The following is a 25389-nucleotide window of genomic DNA, read 5'->3' as shown; positions in this document are numbered from 1 at the left end:
GCCACACTCATCACTCCACGCCGACGAGGAACGGAACGGAGGAACGAACCGAAAAAGCGAGTGCAACGTGCCACTTCTAGACACGACTGAGTCGCTGCGAACACGCCGTGTCCCAGACAGCACCCTCCCTACACGCCACAACTGAACAAAGCCCAGAGTCACCGTGAACGCCACAAACAAACAAAGTCCCACTGACCCATCCAACTGTTGTGTTTCGTTTAAAGTTCGGTGCGGTTTATTTGTGAAAATAAATGACAGTGCACCTTATAATCCAGAGCGTATATACAGTAATATAATTTTTTGGAGTACACACAAGCATGTTCGACAACTGCTAAATAATATTCAGAGGGCTGGGTTCATTCAGAATTTCCCGATACAATACATACCTCGATATAGTGAGCTTGCGATTCAATACGATAGATTTTAAATCATGGTTGTCATACCAAAAGTCTTTGTTTAACCACTTCTTGTCCAAAGTTCATATGAAACACAAACATTTTAATCGGCAAAACAGTGAAAATATCATGTGTTGCATAAATGTATTTCCTTCCTCTGAACAAGCAACAAAACTGTAGCTCTGTAACAAAATAATTTATTAAAATATACCAAAAATACTCTTGGCGATATATCGATACAGCAGCCCACGATAACGATACCGTATCATCACATTACACGATACAATATATCGATATTTCAATATTTTTGCACACCGCTAATTAGAAGTCAGGGTGTGTTTTTGTGAGTTTGTAAGCGTGTGCATTGAAACGACTTTTTCAGTTTTCAGGAAAAGTTTCGAACAAAATCACTCACTATGCACAACACCCCTCTAAACTTTATAATGACTGAAGTAAAGCTTTTAATCTGCCTGGGATTTAAGTCAAGAGTTTACACTGTTTATAACACAGTGACTATTTGGTTTAATTAACTTGAGAATGTGATTGCCATTTGACTTTAATACATTACGCAACAATGAATGTTGAGTGACAAAAACACATGAGATCTTGTGTTTAACTTGAATTTTGAGTAGATCTGAATATATTTTAACTAAATGAACAAGTTATATTCTAGTTAAAGGGCCCATATTACAGTATTTTCTGATCTGTCTCTAGTTTCCTCATTACAAACAGACTTGGAGTTGTGTTTTGTTTCATTCACACATGTTTAACTCACAGATCCTGCATATTTAGGCTGAGTTCTTCTGTTAACTTGAAAACTACTGCTTGACTGCTTCAGGTACAGGCCCTTTAGAGTATTAACACAATACTTGTAAAATATAGTCGTATACAAACTCTTATTAATGAGACAGTTTTACTATTATTTAGTCATTATGGTGTGGTCCTTAAACTAAGCGTTGACCTTAGGGCTGTCGCAATAACCGCAAAAATTAATCACTAAGAGACCCGCTGTGGTGCATGTTGGGCCACCACGATCACCGCACGTGGCCCGACCCAGAGTCCTGCACGGGTCCATTTTTAGAGACCCGCACCCGCCTGAACCCGTTAACATTCCACCCGTTACCGCCCGTGATAACCAGGACTAACTCAGGACTAACTCAGGACTAACTCAGGACTAACTCAGGACTAACTCAGGACTAACTCAGGACTAACTCGGGACTAACTCAGGACTAACTCGGGACTAACTCAGGACTAACTCAGGACTAACTCAGGACTAACTCAGGACTAACTCAGGACTAACTCAGAACTAACTCAGGACTAACTCAGGACTCTCAGACTAACTCAGACTAACTCAGACAAACTCAGGACAAACTCAGGACAAACTCAGGACAAACTCAGGACAAACTCAGACTCAGACAAACTCAGGACTCAGGACTAACTCAGGACTAACTCAGGACAACTCAGAACTCAGGACTAACTCAGGACTAACTCAGGACAACTAACTCAGGACTAACTCAGGACTAACTCAGACTAACTCAGGACTAACTCAGGACTAACTCAGGACTAACTCAGAACTAACTCAGAACTAACTCAGGACTAACTCAGGACTAACTCAGAACTAACTCAGGACTAACTCAGGACTAACTCAGGACTAACTCAGGACTAACTCAGGACTAACTCAGAACTAACTCAGAACTAACTCAGACTAACTCAGGACTAACTCAGGACTAACTCAGGACTAAGGTGCGCCTGCAAAGACCGTTGGGTGACCACAGGTGAAAGGACCTTATAGAGCTCCACGCCACACAGAGGTAAGTGCGGCCGTCACTTGATAGCGCTTTGCAGGCACCTGCTTCGCATGCTCAGGGTTCTCACTCTCTTAAGTCCGCGAGTACCCGACCTGGTGCAGGACTCTGACCCGAGCTGCCACAGTGTGCGCTGGAGAGATGCGGCGGCACTTGTTCCAAAGCCAAATGCTACTTCTCCCACGCTTCACACGCTATATCCACATGACAACCAAGGTACATGTGCACCTACACAACGGAGAGTTTTCAGAGGCGCTGGAAATATTATAACTCCGGGGGATGCGGGGTCGGGGAGGGGGGTGCAATATCACTGCATATCGCACTGTGGAGCCGCTAAACCGCACCACAGGAAAAATTCCCTAACCGCGACAGCCCTAGTTGACTTATTTTATTTCTTATCCAACTCTCCCATTGTCCACTGACTAGAGAGAACTGTGCTTACAATGGTGTAACGAAGTCAAAGTTTTATCTGTACATTACTTTTTAAAGTGTAGTTCATTTTAAAGTGCAGACTTTTTACTTTTACTTTACTACATTTGAGAGCAGGTGTCTATTTTCTACCACATTTTTGAACAGGATTGAAAAGTAAAAGTGTTTTTTTTATGATTGTGTGAGAGCTACTGAAAAGGCTGAGGGATTATTTTTGACACATTTGTAGGTTTGAGCAAATAAAAATAAAAACAGTCTGTGAAATACTTTACTTTATACCCTAAGTGCTACTTCATAACAGGTACTTTAATACTTTTACTTAAACAGCTTCACCTTGCATTTGTTAAATTACAGGTGGTTTTATAGCTCAAAAATACCCAGAAAAACTGAACGGAGTCGCCTTTCCACAGATCTGACCTGTAACTTGCTCTGGTTTGATCTCCATGACGATAGAAAGGTTTAATGTCATACTGAGAAACATTCCAGACAAAGCAATAACATCTCTATGAAGAACAGCTTTTGACAGACCCTACACCAAAAAAGTTACATAATGCACCTTTAAGAAGTTTTTTTTTTTAAGGTGATACTTTATTTTTTGCACTCTGTATCTGTACTATTACTTAGCAAAATGGAGTACTTCTTCCACGACTTACCATCCAGACCATGACGTAGGAGAAGATGGCGATCCAGAGCGTGGACAGGATGAAGGAGAGCATGAAGAACTTCTCCCAGCGCGGTTTAGCACAGTTGGGCACGGTGAAGAACAGCAGCAGGAGCAGGGGCCAGGAGATCAGCCATTTGATTTTACTGCCACAACCTCCTATGGAAAGAACACAGACGAATATGGTCACTTTTTATCACCGATTGACTTACTCTACCAGATTAAAAGGTCCTATATTACGTAAAATTGACTCTTGTGAGCGTTCGGCCATGTTATAACGTCGTTACCTCATCAAAAACATACCACAACTCGAGGTACGTTTGTGATGAGGAAACAATATTATAATTTAGATAAAAAACAGTGTCATATGGGCCCTTTAATGTTCACTGTGCTGTAGTAATGAGACTTTCCGACCCCAAGAATAGAGCAGAAGCCTGACTGTCAAATGTAAATGTCACATCCTTGGACTGGTGAAAGTTGCTGTAACATCAGAGAACATCATGAGGGTGTCTACTCTGCCTGCCCCAGAGACCATCTTCGTCAGTAGTGAGACAGGTTCTGAAGATCATCAGAGCTCTCAACACTCGGTATCTCCTCTCATACTGCAGCAGCACATACTGAGTTCCTTTATGCAAAAATAACAGGTAAAAAATCTAGTTCCTACCTCAGTCCATTAACTGTATTAACTACATGGACTGGCTGTGCAGATGTTTGGAGGCTGTGATCATATATTGTCCAGTTCTACATGTTTTTCTTTTGTTATGTCATGTCTGTAGGTTACCGTATTTTTCAGGATTATAAGTCGCACTTTTTTTCATGGTTTGATGGTCCTGTGACTTATACTCCGGTGCAACTTATATATTAAAATGTTCACACTGAAGCCGTGAGAGGCTCTAGTCTTGTGTGTCAGTATCTGCTGCTCCTATTACTCCTGTACCACTGTCACTTCACTCTACTGCGCATGTCTCCTGCAGAAAGAGCTGCTGCAAGTAGCGAAATATGCAGCCGAAAACGGTAATTGAGCAGCAGAAAGAAAGATTGGAGTGAGCGGGAAACTTGTGAGGAACTGGCGGAAGAGCACAGCTTTACTGTAACCGGGAGGATGCGCCACGCAACTTTCCTGGAAGTCACCGGATGGATCGACAAATCCTGGACTTCAGGACCATCCTGTCAGGATTCAGAAAGGCCGTAATAATTCTAACTGGAACTGATGCCGAGTTTGACGACAGCTACACAAAAGAGGAAGCGGCGCTCTGTTTACCTCCAGAGGTCACAGGAGTTGCTCAGAAGTGACACCGAGGATGAAGAATTGAATGGATTTAGTGATTTGGAGTGAGATGGAGAGTTTGGTAAACTTGTTCTGTTCTGTTGTTTATGTTATAGTTTATCTGAAGAACTGTTCATATGTGACGTTAACAGTCTGTTGTTCTCTCTTCTATTGTTATTACTAGAACTTGACTTTCAAGATGAAATGTCGGTTCCTGGCCTCTGATTTTATATAAAAAACTTTCCCCAAAAAGTGCAACTTGTATATGTTTTTCTCTTTTTCATTATGCATTTTTGGCTGTTGCGACTTATACACCGGAGCGACTATTAGTCTGAAAAATAAATATGTCAAGTATTTGAGTAGCGTACTGGGTATTTGTATAAATGTATAAAGTATTTGAAGTACTGGAGTAGCGTACTGGGTATGTGTATAAATGTATGAAGTGTTTGAAGTACTGGAGTAGCGTACTGGGTATGTGTATAAATGTATGAAGTGTGTGAAGTACTGGAGTAGCGTACTGGGTATGTGTATAAATGTATGAAGTGTTTGAAGTACTGGAGTAGCGTACTGGGTATGTGTATAAATGTATGAAGTGTTTGAAGTACTGGAGTAGCGTACTGGGTATGTGTATAAATGTATTAAGTGTGTGAAGTACTGGAGTAGCGTACTGGGTATGTGTATAAATGTATGAAGTGTTTGAAGTACTGGAGTAGCGTACTGGGTATGTGTATAAATGTATGAAGTGTTTGAAGTACTGGAGTAGCGTACTGGGTATGTGTATAAATGTATGAAGTGTTTGAAGTACTGGAGTAGCGTACTGGGTATGTGTATAAATGTATGAAGTGTTTGAAGTACTGGAGTAGCGTACTGGGTATGTGTATAAATGTATGAAGTGTTTGAAGTACTGGAGTAGCGTACTGGGTATGTGTATAAATGTATGAAGTGTGTGAAGTACTGGAGTAGCGTACTGGGTATGTGTATAAATGTATGAAGTGTATTTGAAGTACTGGAGTAGCGTACTGGGTATGTGTATAAATGTATAAAGTATTTGAAGTACTGGAGTAGCGTACTGGGTATGTGGAAGGGGGAGATGGTGTCGCTTTCCTCAGACTCGGGCTTCTTGTCCTCGGGGACCGTCCCGTTCTCCAGGTCCACCTTCCCGTCCACCACTTGTGTCTCCACGCCGTTCGCCGTCTGCACCAACTTCTGGCGCTTTCACAAACACACACACTGAGTCAAGAAGTACACACAAAGGACAGGTCCAATACTACTGCTCACATGCACCGTTAGCATGCTAGTCAACTCAGATTAGGATTACTACCGAGGTGAGTTGTTGCAGTAGTAGTAGTAGTAGTAGTAGTAGTAGTAGTAGTAGTAGTAGTAGTAGTAGTAGTAGTAGTAGTAGTAGTAGTAGTAGTAGTAGTAGTAGTAGTAGTAGTAGTAGTAGTAGTAGTAGTAGTAGTAGCAGTAGTAGTAGTAGTAGTAATAGTAGTAATAGTAGTAGTAGTAGTAGTAGTAGTAGTAGTAGTAGTAGTAGTAGTAGTAGTAGTAGTAGTAGTAGTAGTAGTAGTAGTAGTAGTAGTAGTAGTAGTAGTAGTAGTAGTAGTAGTAGTAGTAGTAGTAGTAGTAGTAGTAGTAGTAGTAGTAGTAGTAGTAGTAGTAGTAGTAGTAGTAGTAGTAGTAGTAGTAGTAGTAGTAGTAGTAGTAGTAGTAGTAGTAGTAGTAGTAGTAGTAGTAGTAGTAGTAGTAGTAGTAGTAGTAGTAGTAGTAGTAGTAGTAGTAGTAGTAGTAGTAGTAGTAGTAGTAGTAGTAGTAGTAGTAGTAGTAGTAGTAGTAGTAGTAGTAGTAGTAGTAGTAGTAGTAGTAGTAGTAGTAGTAGTAGTAGTAGTAGTAGTAGTAGTAGTAGTAGTAGTAGTAGTAGTAGTAGTAGTAGTAGTAGTAGTAGTAGTAGTAGTAGTAGTAGTAGTAGTAGTAGCAAGTAGTAGTAGTAGTAGTAGTAGTAGTAGTAGCAGTAGTAGTAGCAGTAGTAGTAGTAGTAGTAGTAGTAGTAGTAGTAGTAGTAGTCAGTAGTAGCAGTAGTAGTAGTAGTAGCTAGTAGTAGTAGTAGTAGTAGCAGTAGTAGTAGTAGTAGCAGTAGTAGTAGTAGTAGTAGTAGTAGTAGTAGTAGTAGTAGTAGTAGTAGTAGTAGTAGTAGTAGTAGTAGTAGTAGTAGTAGTAGTAGTAGTAGTAGTAACAGTATGTAAGACTTTAAGACTAAGAAAAGCGTAGTTAATAGACAATTATTTATTTTCTCATAGTCCGTTAAATTTAAACACAGTCTAGTCCCGTCCTCTTGGCCTCCAGGCTGTACCTCTGTGATGATGAGGCGACTGGCCATCCTGAGTCGGGTCTTGGGTCCGAAGTGGCTGGTGACCATGACCCGCAGGCCGGCCTCGGGGAAGCGGAACTTGGACGGGCTGGCGTTGATGATCTCGTCCACCATCACCACCGACCCGCGGCTGTACTCCTTACTGGGCTTCACTAAAGGGGGAGGGGTCAGGTGGAAGGGGGGAGAGGAAGTTAGTGAGGCGGAATGTAAAAGGTTTGAGTTGCACTTCAAAACTGGGACTAGATCAGGACTAGACTAAGACCAAATCATGTCTAAATGCTGGACTAGACTGGGCTCAAACCAGAACAAAACCATGACGAGTGTGAACACGGCTTTAGACGTTTTGTAGCACAGAGATCCACCATTTTGTTTCTATTTTTTGTCTGATTTAGTCCCCGCCATAGTCTCATCCTCCTGTAGTCCAGGACCACTATAGTCTATCTTTGCCATAGTCTAGTCCCCTGCCACACTCTCGTCCTGCCATAGTCCCATCCCACCATAGTCTAGTCCAGTATTCTAGTTTTTATATTTTTTTGTCTGATTTAGTCCCCAAATAGTCTAGTCTCATAACACCATAGTCTCGTCCCGTCCAGCCAGAGTCTCATCCCGCAATAGTCTCGCCCCACCACAGTCCCGTCCCCCGCTAGAGTCTATTCCCACCAGAGTCTTGTCCTGCCGTAATCCAGTCCCACCCCCACCATAGTCCCGTCCCATCATAATCCCGTCCCATCATAGTCCCATCCCATCATAGTCCCCCCCCATCATAGTCCCGTCCCATCATAGTCCCCCCCCACCATAGTCCCGTCCCATCATAGTCCCATCCCCCGTCCCCCACCATAGTCACGTCCCATCATAGTCCCGTCCCATCATAGTCCCGTCCCATCATATCATAGTCCCCCCCCATCATAGTCCCGTCCCATCATAGTCCGTCCCATCATAGTCCCGTCCCATCATAGTCCCGTCCCATCATAGTCCCCCATCATAGTCCCGTCCCATCATAGTCCCGTCCCACCATAGTCCCGTCCCACCATAGTCCCGTCCCATCATAGTCCCGTCCCATCATAGTCCCCCCCATCATAGTCCCGTCCCATCATAGACCTACCCCCACCATAGTCCCGTCCCATCATAGTCCCGTCCCACCATAGTCCCCCACCATAGTCACGTCCCATCATAGACCTACCCCCACCATAGTCCCATCCCATCATAGTCCCGTCCCACCATAGTCCCCCCCCACCATAGTCACGTCCCATCATAGACCTATCCCTCACCATAGTCCCGTCCCATCATAGTCCCGTCCCACCATAGTCCCCCCCACCATAGTCACGTCCCATCATAGTCACCTACCCACCATAGTCCCATCCCATCATAGTCCCGTCCCATCATACTGTAGTCTCGTCTAGTAGTCTAGTCTAGTTTTGTTTGTATTTTTTGTCTGATTTAGTCCCCAAATAGTCTATTCCTGCCATAGTCTCGTTCCGTCCTGCCAGAGTGTCCCATCCCACAGTCCCATCCCCGCCATAGTCCCGTCCCCGCCATAGTTCCATAATACCATAGTCCTGTCCCATCATAGTCTCGTCTAGTAGTCTAGTCTAGTTTGCTTATATTTTTTGTCTGATTTAGTCCCCAAAAAGTCTAGTCCTTGCCATAGTCCCGTCCCCACCGTAGTCCCACCCCTGCCATAGTCTAGTCCCTGCCATAGTCCCATCACCCACCATAGTCCAGCCCCACCATAGTCTAGTCCTCACCATAGTCGCCTCACGCCATAGTCCAATCCTGTTCCACCATAGTCTAGTCCTGCCCTAGTCACGTCATTGTCTTGTTCCCCACCGTAGTTTTGTCCCCTGCACATTATGGGGTCTAACGGCCCCATAATCTAGTCCCCCCATAGTCTAATTCTATTCCCATCCATAGTCTCGCAAAACCCATAGTTTTATCCACACGTCTTGTGCACGCGTCTTGTCAGTTCCCTGGCTCTGGTTTGAACCGACTTTGAATCAAGAACTTTTTGTAATAAGTCCGTGGTTAAATCCCAGTTCTAGATCACAGTCAAGACCCCAGTTTAGACCCGGTTTAGACCTGACATAGTCCTGTATCCAACTGTGTCAAGTCTTCTTTTAGACCTGGTTTAGTCTCAACATTACAGGGACAACTGAGCTCGTTTTTCCTCCGTGTGAGGTGGAAATTGATTTGAAAAGTTTGTGAACTATAGTCCCTCATACAAATGTGGTGAACACCGGAGCAGTTTATCTTTGAGAAGAATATTTCACAGAGCACATGTTGTGACAGGATACTTTTACAATATTAATGCGCCCAGAGTCAAAACGGAGCCTAGTTTGTCAAAAAGTTTACGACAACTTTATTTCCACATTATTTATCAAATGTGGAGAAATATTAGCTGTGTTTAAAACTGAAACAGAATTTTTATTTCTATTAAACGAAATATCTTTTTTTTTTTTTTTTTTAGGTACAATATTGGTAAAAATCTTTGATATGCTACATCCATACTTTATAATTTAATAAATTAATCCCATTTCTGTTCAGAGGAGACATGTTAAGATTTATTTTATTTTATTATTATTATTTTTTTAACACATTTGAATGAGTATTTTATGTAACTTAAGCAGGATTCCCGTTCATTTCAATGCAGAGTTTGAGAAGTTTCGTAGTTAAAATATGATACAAAGTAGGCTGATTTCCATAAAATATCCAGTGTTCATTTAGGAGTTCTGTTCTCAGGCATAAAACACCGTTCCACCTTGTGATGTCACGTGTCAACACAGGCTCCATTGTGTTTTTAAACTGCATACACCTTCACTAGAATCATTTGGATATTTTCAGACCTGGATTTGCCAAACTCTAAAACCTTAAAGGCAGCAGTTAACTTCAAAACTACCACTTCATGACATCACAAGGTGGAACAGAGAATTTCAATCTTTGGATTGGAATGTAGACAGATTAATAATAAAGGATTACTTAAACATGTGTAAATGAAACTAAACAAAACTCTGGCTATGTTTTCGATGAGGAAGTAGCATTATAACATGGCTTAAAGCTCACAAGAGTCAATTTTGTGTAATATAGCACCTTAGAACTAGCCTGATTCATTAGTCATCAGCCGGTTTCCCTTCGTAGAAACCGTCTGCCCTTGTAGCATTAGAATTCATTCAACCGAGGGTAGGCAGGCACTTTTTTTTTTTTTTTTTAACCAGTCACTGCTATTTGGTCATGGCGTATGTAATGCACCGCTAACAAATCCCGTAGGAAGAAGGACAATAACGTCTTTTTCCTTGATAAAATTCACCAAACACTCTCTTTGAAGGAATCATTGACAACACAGAATATATGGCTCTTTGCTGATTGGCTGGTGCCCGAACATCCGGGGTTCTTGCAAACCGTCTAGTGTATTCTGATTTCTGACCTAGTCGCTGGAGAGAAATTAAATTAAGCGGAGGCACTAGGTGGCCCCAGCCTGGCAACCTTAGAACTATATTAGAACTAAACTTTTTATAATACATCCCCTTTAAAATGTAAATGTGTGCTTGTGAGGAGGCCACGATGGATGAGTTACTGTTACTGCACAAGTGAACAGTCTCCAAGCTGCACTAAGAACTTTAATGTACAGTTTTATTTGCAAACTGAACAAATTGGACAAGGAAATAATAATGTCATTCACAAATATAAGATTCAGTGCAAAACTATATCGTCCAATATGTGAAGACACTGGTATGGTCGTCTTTTAAAAGCAGTTCTTTATTGTTTTGTAATTTCACTGTCCTTGTTTTAAAAATGGACCATGAGCCCAGAATAAAGATGAATTGAATTGCAGAGGTGGGACCAAGTCGTTGTTTTAGTCTCAAGTAAGTCTCAAGTCTCTGACCTCAAGTCCAAGTCAAATCCCAAGTCAAATACAAGCAAGTCCAAGTCGAGTCTTGAGTCACTGGCCCATAAGTCCAAGTCAAGTCCAAGTCGTCTGCTTTGAGCTTCAAGTCATTTCAAGTCTTTAAACCAAAGTACCGAATATAGCTTTGATTTTTGCCATTTTTATAACTTGAGATAAAATGTACTTTCAAAAAACCATAATATATTTTCATATGAGTATTTATAGAGTATGTAAGAGTTGTAGAAATGTTAATTTTTCCTTTTAAAATGTATTGACCACATCTTAGAGCGAATTGTTGCAGTCAGAATAGAACAAATTCAGATTTAAAAAGTGCTTCTCAAGTCACAGGCCTCAAGTCCGAGTCAAGTCCCAAGTCATTGACCTTTAAGTCCAAGACGAATCCCAAGTTTTACTCCATTTTATCAAGTCTCAAGTCCTAAAAACAGTGACTCAAGTCTGACTCAAGTCCAAGTGCAAGTCCCCACCTCTGTTGAATAGTAACCTTAACATTTAGGGATGTAACAATAACTGAAAAATTATGATATTGTATCGTCAAAAGTCTCACAATAAAATCATGAACTGTCACAATATATCGAATTACAAGTTCCTTTGCTTAAATGCATGGTTTTATAGTAGCAACAGCTTATAAACATGGGAAACTACATATCCCATGATTCATTTCAGTGCAGACAACATGAAGAAATATGTTTTTTAATTGAATTCTTGGGATTATGATGGAAATAATTCACTCCAAAATCTTGTCAAGGTCTATTAAAAGCAAAAAAGTGTCTCATCTTCAAAATAACGCAATAAATATCAAACCGTGAGACTTGGATATTGTTACATCCCTATTAACATTGCAAAAGTTGTATTATTTAAAAAGTTAAATCAGTAAGAAACTCCCAAAAGCCTTCGTTTCTGGTGTCGGGCATTTTGGATATTTTGCCTTGATTTGGCCCACAGCGGCTGGGGCCTCCGCTGTGCCCGTGCAGAGCTTCAAATGCTGTGGCCAAATCGCCTGGTGCCGCTTTGAAGTCCCTGTGAATATGGATGCCCTGCCTCGACCGAAGATTGATTTGCAATTCTGTGACAGCGGCGAGCGCGTGGACCTCCGGGCTGGAGCTGGGGAAAAGGGAACTGCGCTGTGACCTGCCTTTACCCCGTCAAGGAAAGATTTACAATTAATACGTCATTTTAATAGGTTTTTATGATTGATTGTTGTTTTGTTTACAGTGTACAGACCCTTCCACTGGTGATATATTTAGAGATGTTGCGTACGCAGACTGGTACTAGTTTAATTAACGCTGCTACATTAAACAAAGTTGATTCTTGTGAGCTTTAAGTCATGTTAGAATGCACTTCAAAAACCAAAATAAAACTCAAATCTTACAGAAATACCAAGAAAATGAGATCCATTGTCTTCAAGTAAACCAGGACTACTAACTAAACACTTTTTTTATATGATCATAAACGATACATTTTGTGCCTTCTTTATCATTATGACTAATTTGTAAGAGCATAAACGAAAACAAAACTGGCATCTTTAAAATATTAAGATTAAAAACTAAAAAAAAAAAAAAACTACTCAAAAAAATAAATAAAAAAAGTCTAACACTGCAAATAAAAAAAAAAAAAGTAACTTAAAAAAAAAAGTGTTATGTTTTAAAAGATACAGAGCTCTGGAATTAATGAATTATGCATTAAATTTCTATAATCTTTATTTTGTCTCATATATACAGTAAGTCATGAGTGAAACTGTAAACACAAACTTGCTGTTTTTGTTGCTTTAACTTTCTTGGAATTCTGTCATTGTTTTATAGGGTTTGGCGTGATAAGTTATTTTTCTCTTCAGCCTAAACCCTTTCGGTCATGATCCATGGGGTTGTAGTTTGTTTTGTTTTGTGGTGCTGCAAAATGACTGAATAAAACTACTAAATGTAAAATGTAAATGTATAAGCTCAAACCTCAAAATGCTCTGTTCTACCCAGGGCTTAAAGCAGTGTTGTTTTTTTGCTGGTACTACAGTATTAGGCCTACAGTTTATATATTTTGTCATCAGAGCTTTCAGACACATACACCCAATCTGTTAGAGCAAAGATGTCAAACTCAGGTCCGGGGGCCAAATTTGGCCCGCGATATAATTATATTCGGCCCGTCAGATCATATCAAATATGCATAAGAGCTGGCTACGGATAGACCATAGAGACATTATTTATTACAAATTTTGCAATTATTTTATATTATGTTTGTTTTGGATTCAATGTTTAAGCAAAACTATTATTAAACATTAATTTTATTGAGAAAAGGTTTGATATTACATATCTTTAAAGAAGATGTTGTTGAAAATTTGCAATAAATATTTAGTTTGGTAGTTTGGATTTAGTCCCAGTTTTTTGGCCCTCAGTGAATTTGAGTTTGACACCCCTGGGTTAGAATATGATTTGGGTAAAATGAATAGCCTAATCATTTAAAATGTACATCGGGCACATTACTATATTATGTTCAGTCTGAGCCAGAAATACATTTAAATTAAGTGGTTTCGGTGATGGTTTGAATGTAGACTTAGTTATTTCAGTGGGACTACTTTGTGATGTCATGTAGTGGTAGTTTTCAAGTTAACAGCTCCTTTTACCTTGAATCTAGGTAAACTGTGTGGAGTTTAAAAACACAGTGGAGCACTTCCTGTGTTACCACATGACAACACAAGGTGGAACAGAGTGTTTTCAGTTTGAGAGAAGAACTCAGCCTAAATATGCAGGTCTGTTTGTGATGAGGAAACATTATAACCCAGATAAGAAAAGAGCGTGATATGGTCCCTTTAACAAAACCCGACACCAGATACATTTAAAATACCATGTTTCAAAATCTCATCAACTTTAACTTAGCACGTCTCCTTGAAGCTCCGTAAGGATTAGCCAAACGTCTGTATATTCACCACATATTCTGTCTTAATTTGAAGTTTTATGCATGCAAGAGCGCGCTGTAATTAAGAGAGTAAACATATGCGGGTAAACAGTCCCCGTAGTGCACCTCCTCACCACCAGAGGGAGGGGCGCGGGGGAGCGAGCGTGCCCAGGAGGAGGCAGCCGCGGCGGGGTACGGGCAATCGTTTGACTGGTGTGTGATTTTGGTACTTAAGTAAAAGTACAAGAGCAAAGAAATACTCAGGTAAAAGTGTCAACATGAAGAAATCGACTTAAGTAAAAGTATTAAAGTACTTGTTTAAAAATGTGCTTCAAAAGTAAAAGTATTTTGGGCAGGTTTTGAGCTCTAATGTGGTTTTGATAAAAAATTTTGCCAAATTTTTGAACAGAACTAATTGAATCGAGCATTTTTTTCTAGCCATTTTTACTTGGATATTTTTGTGTGCATAAAAAATAAACCCTCGGCTTTTCAGCAGCTCTGAAACAATCATAAAAAAAAAACTTTTCAGTCCAGTTCTGAATTGTAGTGGAGTGAAAGTAAAACACATCCACTCTCAAATGTTTGTAAAGGTGCATTGTGTAACTTTTCTGGTGGAGGGTCCGTCAGATGCTTTTTTTCATGGAAATGTTATTATTGCTTTGTCTGGAATGTTTCAGAGTATGATATTAAACATTTTATCTTCATGGAGCCAGTTCATCAGCCGATTTCACTTCGTGGAAACCGTCTGACCTCGCAGTATTAGGATTCGTTCGCTCAACGGTAGGCGGGTACTTTTTTTTATTTAACCAGTCGCTGCTGTTTGGTCGTGATGTATGTAATGCGCCGCTAACAGGGCTAACTGGTATATTAAGCTTTTCCCAAATCCCGTAGGAAGAAGGGCAATAACGTCTTTCCTCTTGATAAAATTCACCAAACATTCTCTTTGTTCTGGCTTTAAATCCTCGATCTCGGGAATCGTTACCAACACTGAATGTCTGACTGTTCACTGATTGGCTGATGCCCGAACTCGCACCTCCGGGGTTTTTACAAACCGTCTAGAAATCAAATTGAGCAGAGACACTAGGTGGCCCAGGTTGACTAGATCAAACCAGACCAAGTTACAGGACAGATCTGTGGAGTGGCGACCCCACTCACAGTCACAATGCCCGTTTTGTTTTTGTTTTTTTAGGTATCTGAACTATAAAACCACCTGTAATTGAATAAATGTAAAGTAGAGCTGTTTAATGTCACACTGTGGAACATTTCAGGCAGAGCAATGACATCTCCATTAGGGGTGTTGCAAAAATATTGAAATATCGATATATCGTATCATTTAATGTGATGATACAGTGTTGATATCGTGGGCTGCTATATCGATACATATCTCCAAGAGTATTTCTTGGTTTATTTTACTAAAGTGTTTTGTTACAGAGCTACAGTTTTGTTGCTTGTTTAGAGGAAGGAAACGCATTTATGTGACACATTTGACATTTTCACTGTTTTGATGATTAAAATGTTTGTGTTTCATATGAACTTTGCACAAGAACAAAGGTTTATGTTTATGTTTTTGTAATGGTTTAACAAAGACTTTTAGTATCACAGCCATGATTTAGCTTTTATTTCTTTTTAACTGTATCGAATCAGTTTGAAATATATTGTATTGAATCGTATCAATCGCACACTCGCTGTATCGAGATCTGTATCATATCGGCAACTTTTGAATGAACCCAGCCCTAGTATCCATAGAAACAAGCAGGTGACGGACCTCCAAAAAAAAAAAGTTGCATAATGCACCTTTAAGAAAAAAGTATTAAAATTCTCGTTTAAAAATGTTCAAGGGTAAAAAGTTAAAGTGTTTCGCGCAGATTTTGAGATCTAATAAAGCTTCAAATGTACCAATTCTGATAAATATTTGTGCTGAATTTTGAAATTGCTCAAATTATCGCTCAAATTATGAACGTGTTAAAATAAAACCCCTCAGCCTCGTCTCAAACAATCATCCAAAATACTTTTCAGTCCTGTTCAAAAACGTAGCTGTAAAAAGTTTAAGTTTAAGTAAAGTACAGATACCTAAAATGTATACTGAAGTACTTTATTACTTTTACTTGGTTACCTTGCGGCGTGGAGTAGGGGGCAGCTGAATACTAGCCGCTCCCTGCAGACAGACTAGAGCAGAGGTTTAGTCAGGCTAAACAGACAGGCAGGTTAAAGAGCCACACAGGCCAAAGCGCAGACACAACTACTACAGAGTCTGGCAGCTGGAAGTGGTTATTGGCAGAGGTGGAAGACGACTGCAGCTAGAATACTACTAGAATTCTACTAGTACTACTAATACCTGCTAGTACCTCTATTACCATCTCTACCACCACTACCACTACTTACTACTACCTTCTAATAGCACAATTACCAACCATTACTAACTATTACTAATTACCAACTCTACTCCTAGGCCTAGTACTAATTACTACCACTAAAATACCTCTATGACAACTAACTACTACTGCTACTACCACTACACTAACGTCTAAAATTACAACTTACAACTACCACTGCCTCTACTACTACTACTACTACTACTACACTACTACCACTGCCTCTACTACTACTACCACTTCTACTACCTACTACTACTACTACTACCACTACTACCACTGCCTCTACTACTACCACTACTACCAATGCCTCTCCTACTACTACCACTGCCTCTACTACTACCACTACTACCAATGCCTCTACTACTACCATCACTGCCTCCATTACTACTACCTCTACCTCTACCTCTACCACTACTACTACCACTACTACTACTACTACTACTACTACTACTACACTACCACTACTTCTTCTAATACTACCAATGCCTCTACTACTACCACTACTACCACTACTACCACTGCATCTACTACTACCATCACTGCCTCCATTACTACTACCTCTACTAATACTACCACTGCCTCTACTACTACTATTACCACTACTATTACTACTATTACCACCACTACTACTACAACACAACCATTACCTACTACTATTTTGTTCACTGTGAATACTATGACTAGAAGTTTAAATACTTTTAACTATTGTACACATAGTACACAGTACAGGTGTCATCCTGCTACTGTGATTGCTAGTTGTGTACTACTACTACTACTACCTACCACCTACCACCGTCACGTACTACAACCACTACCACTTATACTTAACTATGCAAAGTACAGATTCTATCCAATTTCAGCTTCTTCTACTACTACTACTACTACTACTACTACTACTACTACTACTACTACTACTACTACTACTACTACTACTACTACTACTACTACTACTACTACTACTACTACTACTACTACTACTACTACTACTACTACTACTACTACAAACTACAACTGAAAACCTTCTAGTCTCTTTCCACCTCTGGTTATTAGCCAAGAAAGCCGTCCTACGAGACAAACTGCATCACCAAATGTTTTATAAATGCTTCAGTATCAGAGTTCTATCACAATCAAGAAGGTTGCTGGTTCAATCCTGTGTCCAATTCCAAAATACTGTTGTCTCCTTGGGCAAGACACATCTGCCAATATATGGATTTTTAGACAATTGGATTATTATCACTGTGGCAAATTTAACATGGATATGTAAATAGATCATCTTTGGTGAGGCAGTTCTAGAAGACAAAAGGACTGGAGAAGTATTTACAGTAAAGTGCAAAGGTTTAGGAAATTTTTACATAAATATACACCATATATACTACATTTTAACTAGGAATACTGCATTTCTTGCTTGTGCTTTATGTCATCTGTCAGTGCCATGCTTCCATTAACTCTACTGCTGCTTCTACTCTACTACTACTACTACTACTACTACTACTACTACAGAACTGCTAAAACTATACTACTACTCCACTTGTGAACTTTACGACTACTGCTGCTGCTACTGCAATAACTACTACTACCACTACTCATACCACAAATACTTACGCAAATTATTCTGAAAATCATTACCCCATTTGCCAACATTTGTTTAGTTTGTCTCATTTTTGTGTCCTTTAAAAATACCAAATTTTGTGCATTGTTATTATTATGTATTATGTAGTTTTCCCTAATACTGTTTTATTCTTACTTGGACCACTACTTTTTACTTTTACTTGACTAATATTATTTTGAAGTAACGCTACTCTACCCAAAATAAAGCTTAATTACCACTACTACATTTACTACATCCACTATTGCCTATTTTGATTATTATTGAATATATTATTTATATAAATCTTTGCACCATACTGTAATTTCACAAGTAAATAGAAGAAATCAGAACTACAATTTTTAGTAGAAAAGATTTAGTAAAAGCCAGAATTGGTCACACGTAGTATTAGTATTTGTAAATGTGCAGTAGTCCCTCCCTGGGCCTGTCTGGTTAGCCTCACCTGGGGAGAGGAGGGGGGAGGTGGGGTCATCGTCCCACATAAACTCAGTGCTCATACTACCATCTTCCATTTCACTGCTGGTCACCGCCGCGTTGCCGTTGGCGACGTTCTTCTTGGACTTCCCCGTGAAGCACCTCTGCATGCTCGAGTTGAACCTGCGCAAGAAAAAAGCAAAAAAAAAAAACATGTCAAAAAGTGTGAAAGTGTTACCAAAAATACAGTGAGCAGTATCTTGATAAAGGATAGGAGTTTTGAAAAGCTACGGAAATATGAAATACTACTACTGCAACTACTACAACAACAGCAACAACTACAACTAGTACTACAGCAACTACAGCAACAGAAACTACAACAAATGCTGAAAAAAGTACTGCAACAACTACAACTACTACAACAGCAAATACTACTACAACCGCAACAACAACTACAACAACTGCAGCAAAGTTACAACAAATACTGAAACAACTACTTTAACTACAACATCATCAACTACTGCAAACAACCACTTCAGCAACGAACTGCAACAACTACCGCAACTTATTCAACTACTACAACTACAACACCAGCAACTACTACATCAACTGCTGAAACAACTACTACAACAACAGCAACAACTACAACTATTACTACAGCAACTACAACTACAGCAACAGAAACTACAACAAATACTGAAAAAAGTACTGCAACAACTACAACTACTACAACAGCAAAATATAAATACACTACAACTGCAACAACTACAATAAATACAACAACTGCAGCAAGTACAACAAATACTGAAAACAACTACTGTAACAACTACTTTAACTAAACATCATCAACTACTGCAACAACCGCTTCAGCAACGACTGCAACAACTACTGCAACTATTACTACGACGACGACTGCAACAACCACTCAAGCAACGACTGCAACAACTACTTTAACACTACACATCATCAAACCACTGCAACAACTACTTGCAACTATTACTACGACAACGACTGCAACAACCACTTCAGCAAACGACTGCAACAACTACTGCAACAACTACACCACCAGCAACTACTACATCAACTGCTGAAACAACTACTTCAACTACTACAACAGCAACAACTACAACTATTACTACAGCAACTACAACTACAGCAACAGAAACTACAACAAATACTGAAAAAAGTACTGCAACAACTACAACTACTACAACAGCAAATACTACTACAACTGCAACAACAACTACAATAAATACAACAACTGCAGCAACTACAACAAATACTGTAACAACTACTTTAACTACAACATCATCAACTACTGCAACAACCACTTCAGCAACGACTGCAACAACTACTGCAACAACTACTGCAACAACTACTTTAACTACTACAACATCATCAACTACTGCAACAACTACCGCAACTTATTCAACTACTACAACTACAACACCAGCAACTACTACAGCAACTGCTGAAACAAACTACTTCAACTACTACAACAGCAACAACTACAACTATTACTACAGCAACTACAACTACAGCAACAGAAACTACAACAAATACTGAAAAAAGTACTGCAACAACTACAACTACTAAAACAGCAAACTACTACAACAGCAAATAGTACAACAGCAAATACTACTACAACTGCAACAACAACTACAACAACTGCAGCAACTACAACAAATACTGAAACAACTACTTTAACTACAACATCATCAACTACTGCAACAACCACTGCAACAACTACTTTAACTACTACATCATCATCAACTACTGAAACAACTACTGCAACAACTACTGCAACAACTACTGCAACTTATTCAACTACTACAACTACAACACCAGCAACTACTACATCAACTGCTGAAACAACTACTTCAACTACTACAACAACAGCAACAACTACAATTACTACAGCAACTACAACAACAGCACTAAAACTAAACAAATACTGAAAAAAGTACTGCAACAACTACAACTACTACAACAGCAACTACTACAACAGCAAATAGTATAACAGCAAATACTACTACAACTGCAACAACTACAACAAATACAACAACTGCAGCAACTACAACAAATACTGAAACAACTACTGTAACAACTACTTTAACTACAACATCATCAACTACTGCAACAACCACTTCAGCAACAGAAACTACAACAAATACTGAAAAAAGTACTGCAACAACTACAACTACTACAACAGCAACTACTACAACAGCAAATAGTACAACAGCAAATACTACAACAGCAAATACTACAACTGCAACAACAACTAAAACAAATACTGAAACAACTACTGTAACAACTACTTTAACTACAACATCATCAACTACTGCAACAACCACTTCAGCAACGACTGCAACTACTGCAACAACTACTTAACTACTACAACATCATCAACCACTGCAACAACTACTGCAACTATTACTACGACAACGACTGCAACAACCACTTCAGCAACGACTGCAACAACTACTGCAACAACTACACACCAGCAACTACTACATCAACTGCTGAAACAACTACTTCAACTACTACAACAACAGCAACAACTACAACTATTACTACAGCAACTACAACTACAGCAACAGAAACTACAACAAATACTGAAAAAAGTACTGCAACAACTACAACTACTACAACAGCAAATACTACTACAACTGCAACAACAACTACAATAAATACTGAAACAACTACTGTAACAACTACTTTAACTACAACATCATCAACTACTGCAACAACCACTTCAGCAACGACTGCAACAACTACTGCAACAACTACTGCAACAACTACTTTAACTACTACAACATCATCAACCACTGCAACAACTACTGCAACAACTACCGCAACTTATTCAACTACTACAACTACAACACCAGCAACTACTACAGCAACTGCTGAAACAACTACTTCAACTACTACAACAGCAACAACTACAACTATTACTACAGCAACTACAACTACAGCAACAGAAACTACAACAAATACTGAAAAAAGTACTGCAACAACTACAACTACTACAACAGCAACTACTACAACAGCAAATACTACTACAACTGCAACAACTACTTTAACTACTACAACATCATCAACTACTGCAACAACTACTGCAACTATTACTACGACAACTACTGCAACAACCACTTCAGCAATGACTGCAACAACTCCTGCAACAACTACTTTAACTACTACAACATCATCAACCACTGCAACAACTACTGCAACTACTTATTCAACTACTACAACTACAACCAGCAACTACTACATCAACTGCTGAAACAACTACTTCAATTACTACAACTACAACAACTGCAACAACTACAACAACTACATCAATTACTGAAACAACTACTAGAACAACATCTACTACAACAACTGCAACAACTACAACAACTACAGCAACTACTGAAACAACTACTGCAACAACTACTACTACTACATCAACTGCTAAAACAACTACTACAACTACTACATCAACTACTGAAACAGCTACTGAAACAACAACTGCAACAATTACTACAACTACTACAACACCTACTGCATCCACTACTGAAACTACTACAACCACAACCACAACCACTACTGAAACCACTACTACAAGAACAACTACTACAACTACAACTACTACGGCGACTGAAATAACTAGTGCAACAAATACTACTTCTTACTACCTTCTATGTCTTCTACTACCGATAGACCGAGAGATAGATCGATCACTACTACTACCATCAACTATCACTACTACCACTACAAGAATATTTTTACTACTATGCTTATTATCAGCACTCATCAGGCTAGTAATACTCCTACTACTACCATCACTACCACTGCTTACTTCTTACGACCTATTGGCTCTCTCACTACTACTCTCACTAGATATAGATTGGTCGCTACCACTACTACAGCCAACTATCACTTATCAACTACCACTACTACTACGAGATTACTTCTACTACACTTATCAGTACTCACCTGACTACTAATACTTTTAATCCGTACACACACGAATCATTTGGATCATTTCAGCCCAGGAATTCCCAATTTCTACTGAACTAAAAGTAAAAAGTAGAATGAAATAAAACACAACTCCGGGTACATTCTTGAGTATAACACATCTTAAACCTCACAAGGGTCCATTTCGTGTACTACAGGACCTTTAACGTGTCACTGTGAAACGACTTGCAATCCCTTTTGTGGGTGCAGAAGAAGTTGCGCACTAATGTAGGACAGCTACTCCTGCTACACGGGCAGATGAAAGGCTGCTATGTACTGTACAGTCATTAGAGCCAAACAACTGCTTCTATAGGAGACACAGAGATGGCCTAGTTATGAAGTTATACTGCAGAGCTCCAGCTGTACTGCAGAGAAAGAGCACAAAGTTTAAAGAAGACAGATTGTGCTCGACTCTGCTGTAGTTATAAAGTATGACACCCATAGATCATTATAGTTTGGGTATTTTAAATCACAATATTGAACTAAAACTAACTTTAAAAAGGTGCTGTACCTGATTTTTTGATACTTTGCAGCTGATATCAACATTCCCTCTGACCAGAAAGAATCGGATTACAACAGGTGAGCTGGTTTGTGCGCTTAAACAAGCACGTTTTTCAGTTAGTCACTCTCACCTTTTTGTTGAAAACTCATGATGTTATAATGAGATGCAGGCAGTGCACAGTGAACCTCAAGAGCTGCTTACACAATATATCTGTATTAGGATAAGACACATTTGTCCAATTCCCCCGCAAAAAAAAAAATCGAGTAGAGTGGAGAGTCCCTGCCATAAGTGTTGGAGTTCAAGTATCTCGGGGTCTTGTTCACGAGTGAGGTGAGGATGGAGCGTGAGATTGACAGGCGGATCGGTGCAGCGTCGGCAGTGATGCGGTCACTGTATCAGACCGATGTGGTGAAGAGGGAGCTGAGTCGAAAGGCGAAGCTCTCGATTTGGCAATCGATCTGCGTTCCTAAACTCACCTGTGGTCATGAGCTCTGGGTAATAACCGAAAGGACGAGATCGTGGATAAAAGCGGTCGAAATGAGTTTCCTCCGCAGCGTGACTGGGCACTCCCTTAAAGATAGGGTGAGGAGCTTGGAGTAGAGCCGCTGCTCCTTCACATTGAAAGGAGGCATGTCCCACGGGAAGGAGGCCCCAGGGAAGACCTGGGACACGCTGGAGGAACTATGTCTCTGGGCTGGCCTGGGAATGTCTCGGGGTCCCCCTGGAGGAGCTGGAGGAAGTGTCTGGGGTGTAGGAAGTCTGGGAGTTCCTGCTTAGACTGCTGCCCCCGCGACCCGGTCCCGGATAAGTGGAAGAAAATGGATGGATCGGGCACAGATCCTCATGACTGAATTTTGCACATGTCCCCCTTAAAGGTGCATGTTTCCATGGAGATGTTTTTTCTTTGTCTGGAATGTTTCACAGTATGGCATTAAACCTTTTTATCTTCATGAAGATCAAACCGGGCCAAGTTACAGGTCAGATCTGTGTGGAGGCAACTCCACTCACAGTCAGAATGCCTGTTTTTCTAGGTATTTTTGAGCTATAAAACCTGCTTTAATTGAATAAATGTAAGGTAGAGCTGTTTAAAATCAGACTGGGAAACATTCCTGGCAGAGCAATGACATTTCCACAGAAACCCCAACCGAAAAGTTACATCGTGCACCTTTAAGACAAAGTCAGACCATGTGTCATCAGCATCAATACTAATAACTGCCAGCATAGCGATTCTAAATAGTTTTTGAAGTTCTCTGAAAAAGTTGGAGTGTTTTGTTCAGTTCCAGGTGCAGTGTCAGCAGTCCCACCGCTCCATTGTTAACGTGCAGATTTTTGTGTCATACTTGAATAAATAGAGAAAGAAAACGGGTCTAATTACAACTAATAATGACAAGTTCAGCTTTGATTTTCTTTTTGAAATGAAAATTAAACAAGAACAAATGATTCACTGGCCCCAGGTGGGAACACGCTGACATTGTAATTTTTTTTAGCAACTTTTCTCAAATGCCAAAATCAAAGAAAGTTACTAATAGGTTTGACTGGACTAAAGTTCAGATTCAGAATGTTTTATTTGTTTCTAGACTCTTCTATAGCTTCTGATTACTGGTACAAGCCAATTCAAAGCTAATTATTTGGAACAATAATTTACAATTTTGCTTGCAGTAAGACAAAAAAAAAAAAAGCATAAATATAGTCAAATAATATGACTTAATTACTGACTTGTTAAACCTTACCATTATTTCGTTTTTTTTGTTAAAACACATCCTTACTGTGAGTGGGCTTGCATCTCCACAAACCTGACTTTTACTTGGCTTGTTTCTAAGGAAATGTTGTTCCTTTGGCTCCAACATTCCACAGTAAAAATGGAGAATGATCCAAAGTATGGTTTTAACTTTCTATTATCATTTTTGTCCTCATTTTCACATTACATTTTAAACTAGCTTTTTTATTAGACATTTCTACTATTCCCCCAAATGCTTTTCTAAATTAAAATGGTCCGTTTTTTTAATCAGCAGAAGCCTCATTAGCCTGTTTGATCAGACCTCTCTGTGTTCCAGGAGGACAAAGGACAGGTTTAGTCTAATAACTCACACAGAGACCAGCAGCCGTGGGACAGGAACATTACACTGAGCTTTTCATGTGCCGCACTCAAACAGATCCACAGCGACGAACTAGTTTTGTAGTCAAGACCGCACTAATCGAGGCCAAGACCTGTCCGAGACCACAGGGTCCCGAGAATAAAACAAGACCAAGACCTCAGAGGGTTGAGACCAAGACAAGACCAAGATCTCAGACGGTCGAGACCGAGACAAGACCAAGACCTCTGTGGGTCGAGACCGAGACAAGACTAAGACTTCTGAGGGTCGAGACCAGAGACCAAGACTCTGTGGGTCAGAGACCGAAAGACAAGACCTCTGAGGGTGAGTCCGAACAAGACCAAGACCTCTGAGGGTCGAGTCCAAGACAAGACCAAGACCTCTGTGGGTCAAGACAGAGACAAGACCAAGACCTCTGTGGGTCAAGACAGAGACAAGACCAAGACCTCTGAGGGTCGAGAGACAAGACAAGACCTCTGTGGGTCGAGACAGAGACAAGACCAAGACCTCTGTGGGTCAAGACAGAGACAAGACCAAGACCTCTGTGGGTCGAGAACAAGACAAGACCAAGACCTCTGTGGGTCAAGACAGAGACAAGACCAAGACCTCTGTGGGTCGAGACGAGACAAGACCAAGACCTCTGTGGGTCAAGACAGAGACAAGACCAAGACCTCTGTGGGTCGAGACC

General features: G+C 40.0%; 1 protein-coding gene across 3 annotated transcripts in view; it reads right to left on the bottom strand.

Annotated features, from left to right (window-relative positions):
• Positions 1-25389, bottom strand: part of slc24a4b (solute carrier family 24 member 4b) — a 148115-nt gene that overhangs the window by 8374 nt on the left and 114352 nt on the right. The window contains exons 10-13 of one of the 3 annotated variants that reach the window (XM_020929276.2): positions 18193-18287; positions 6908-7077; positions 5628-5769; positions 3283-3449 (exon numbers count right to left, since the gene is read on the bottom strand). In XM_020929276.2, coding sequence (XP_020784935.2) covers positions 3283-3449; positions 5628-5769; positions 6908-7077; positions 18193-18287 — 574 coding nt within the window. The remainder of the gene's footprint in view (positions 1-3282; positions 3450-5627; positions 5770-6907; positions 7078-18192; positions 18288-25389) is intronic. The other 2 variants (XM_055149704.1, XM_055149705.1) reach the window with 2 other exon arrangements.

Source organism: Boleophthalmus pectinirostris, unplaced genomic scaffold, assembly GCF_026225935.1.
Source record: "Boleophthalmus pectinirostris isolate CB_2022bp ecotype Guang Dong unplaced genomic scaffold, ASM2622593v1 HiC_scaffold_13, whole genome shotgun sequence".
Classification (NCBI taxonomy): Eukaryota; Metazoa; Chordata; class Actinopteri; order Gobiiformes; family Gobiidae; genus Boleophthalmus; species Boleophthalmus pectinirostris.
Note: the sequence above shows the minus strand (reverse complement) of the source record. Positions and strands in the feature narration are given on the sequence as shown.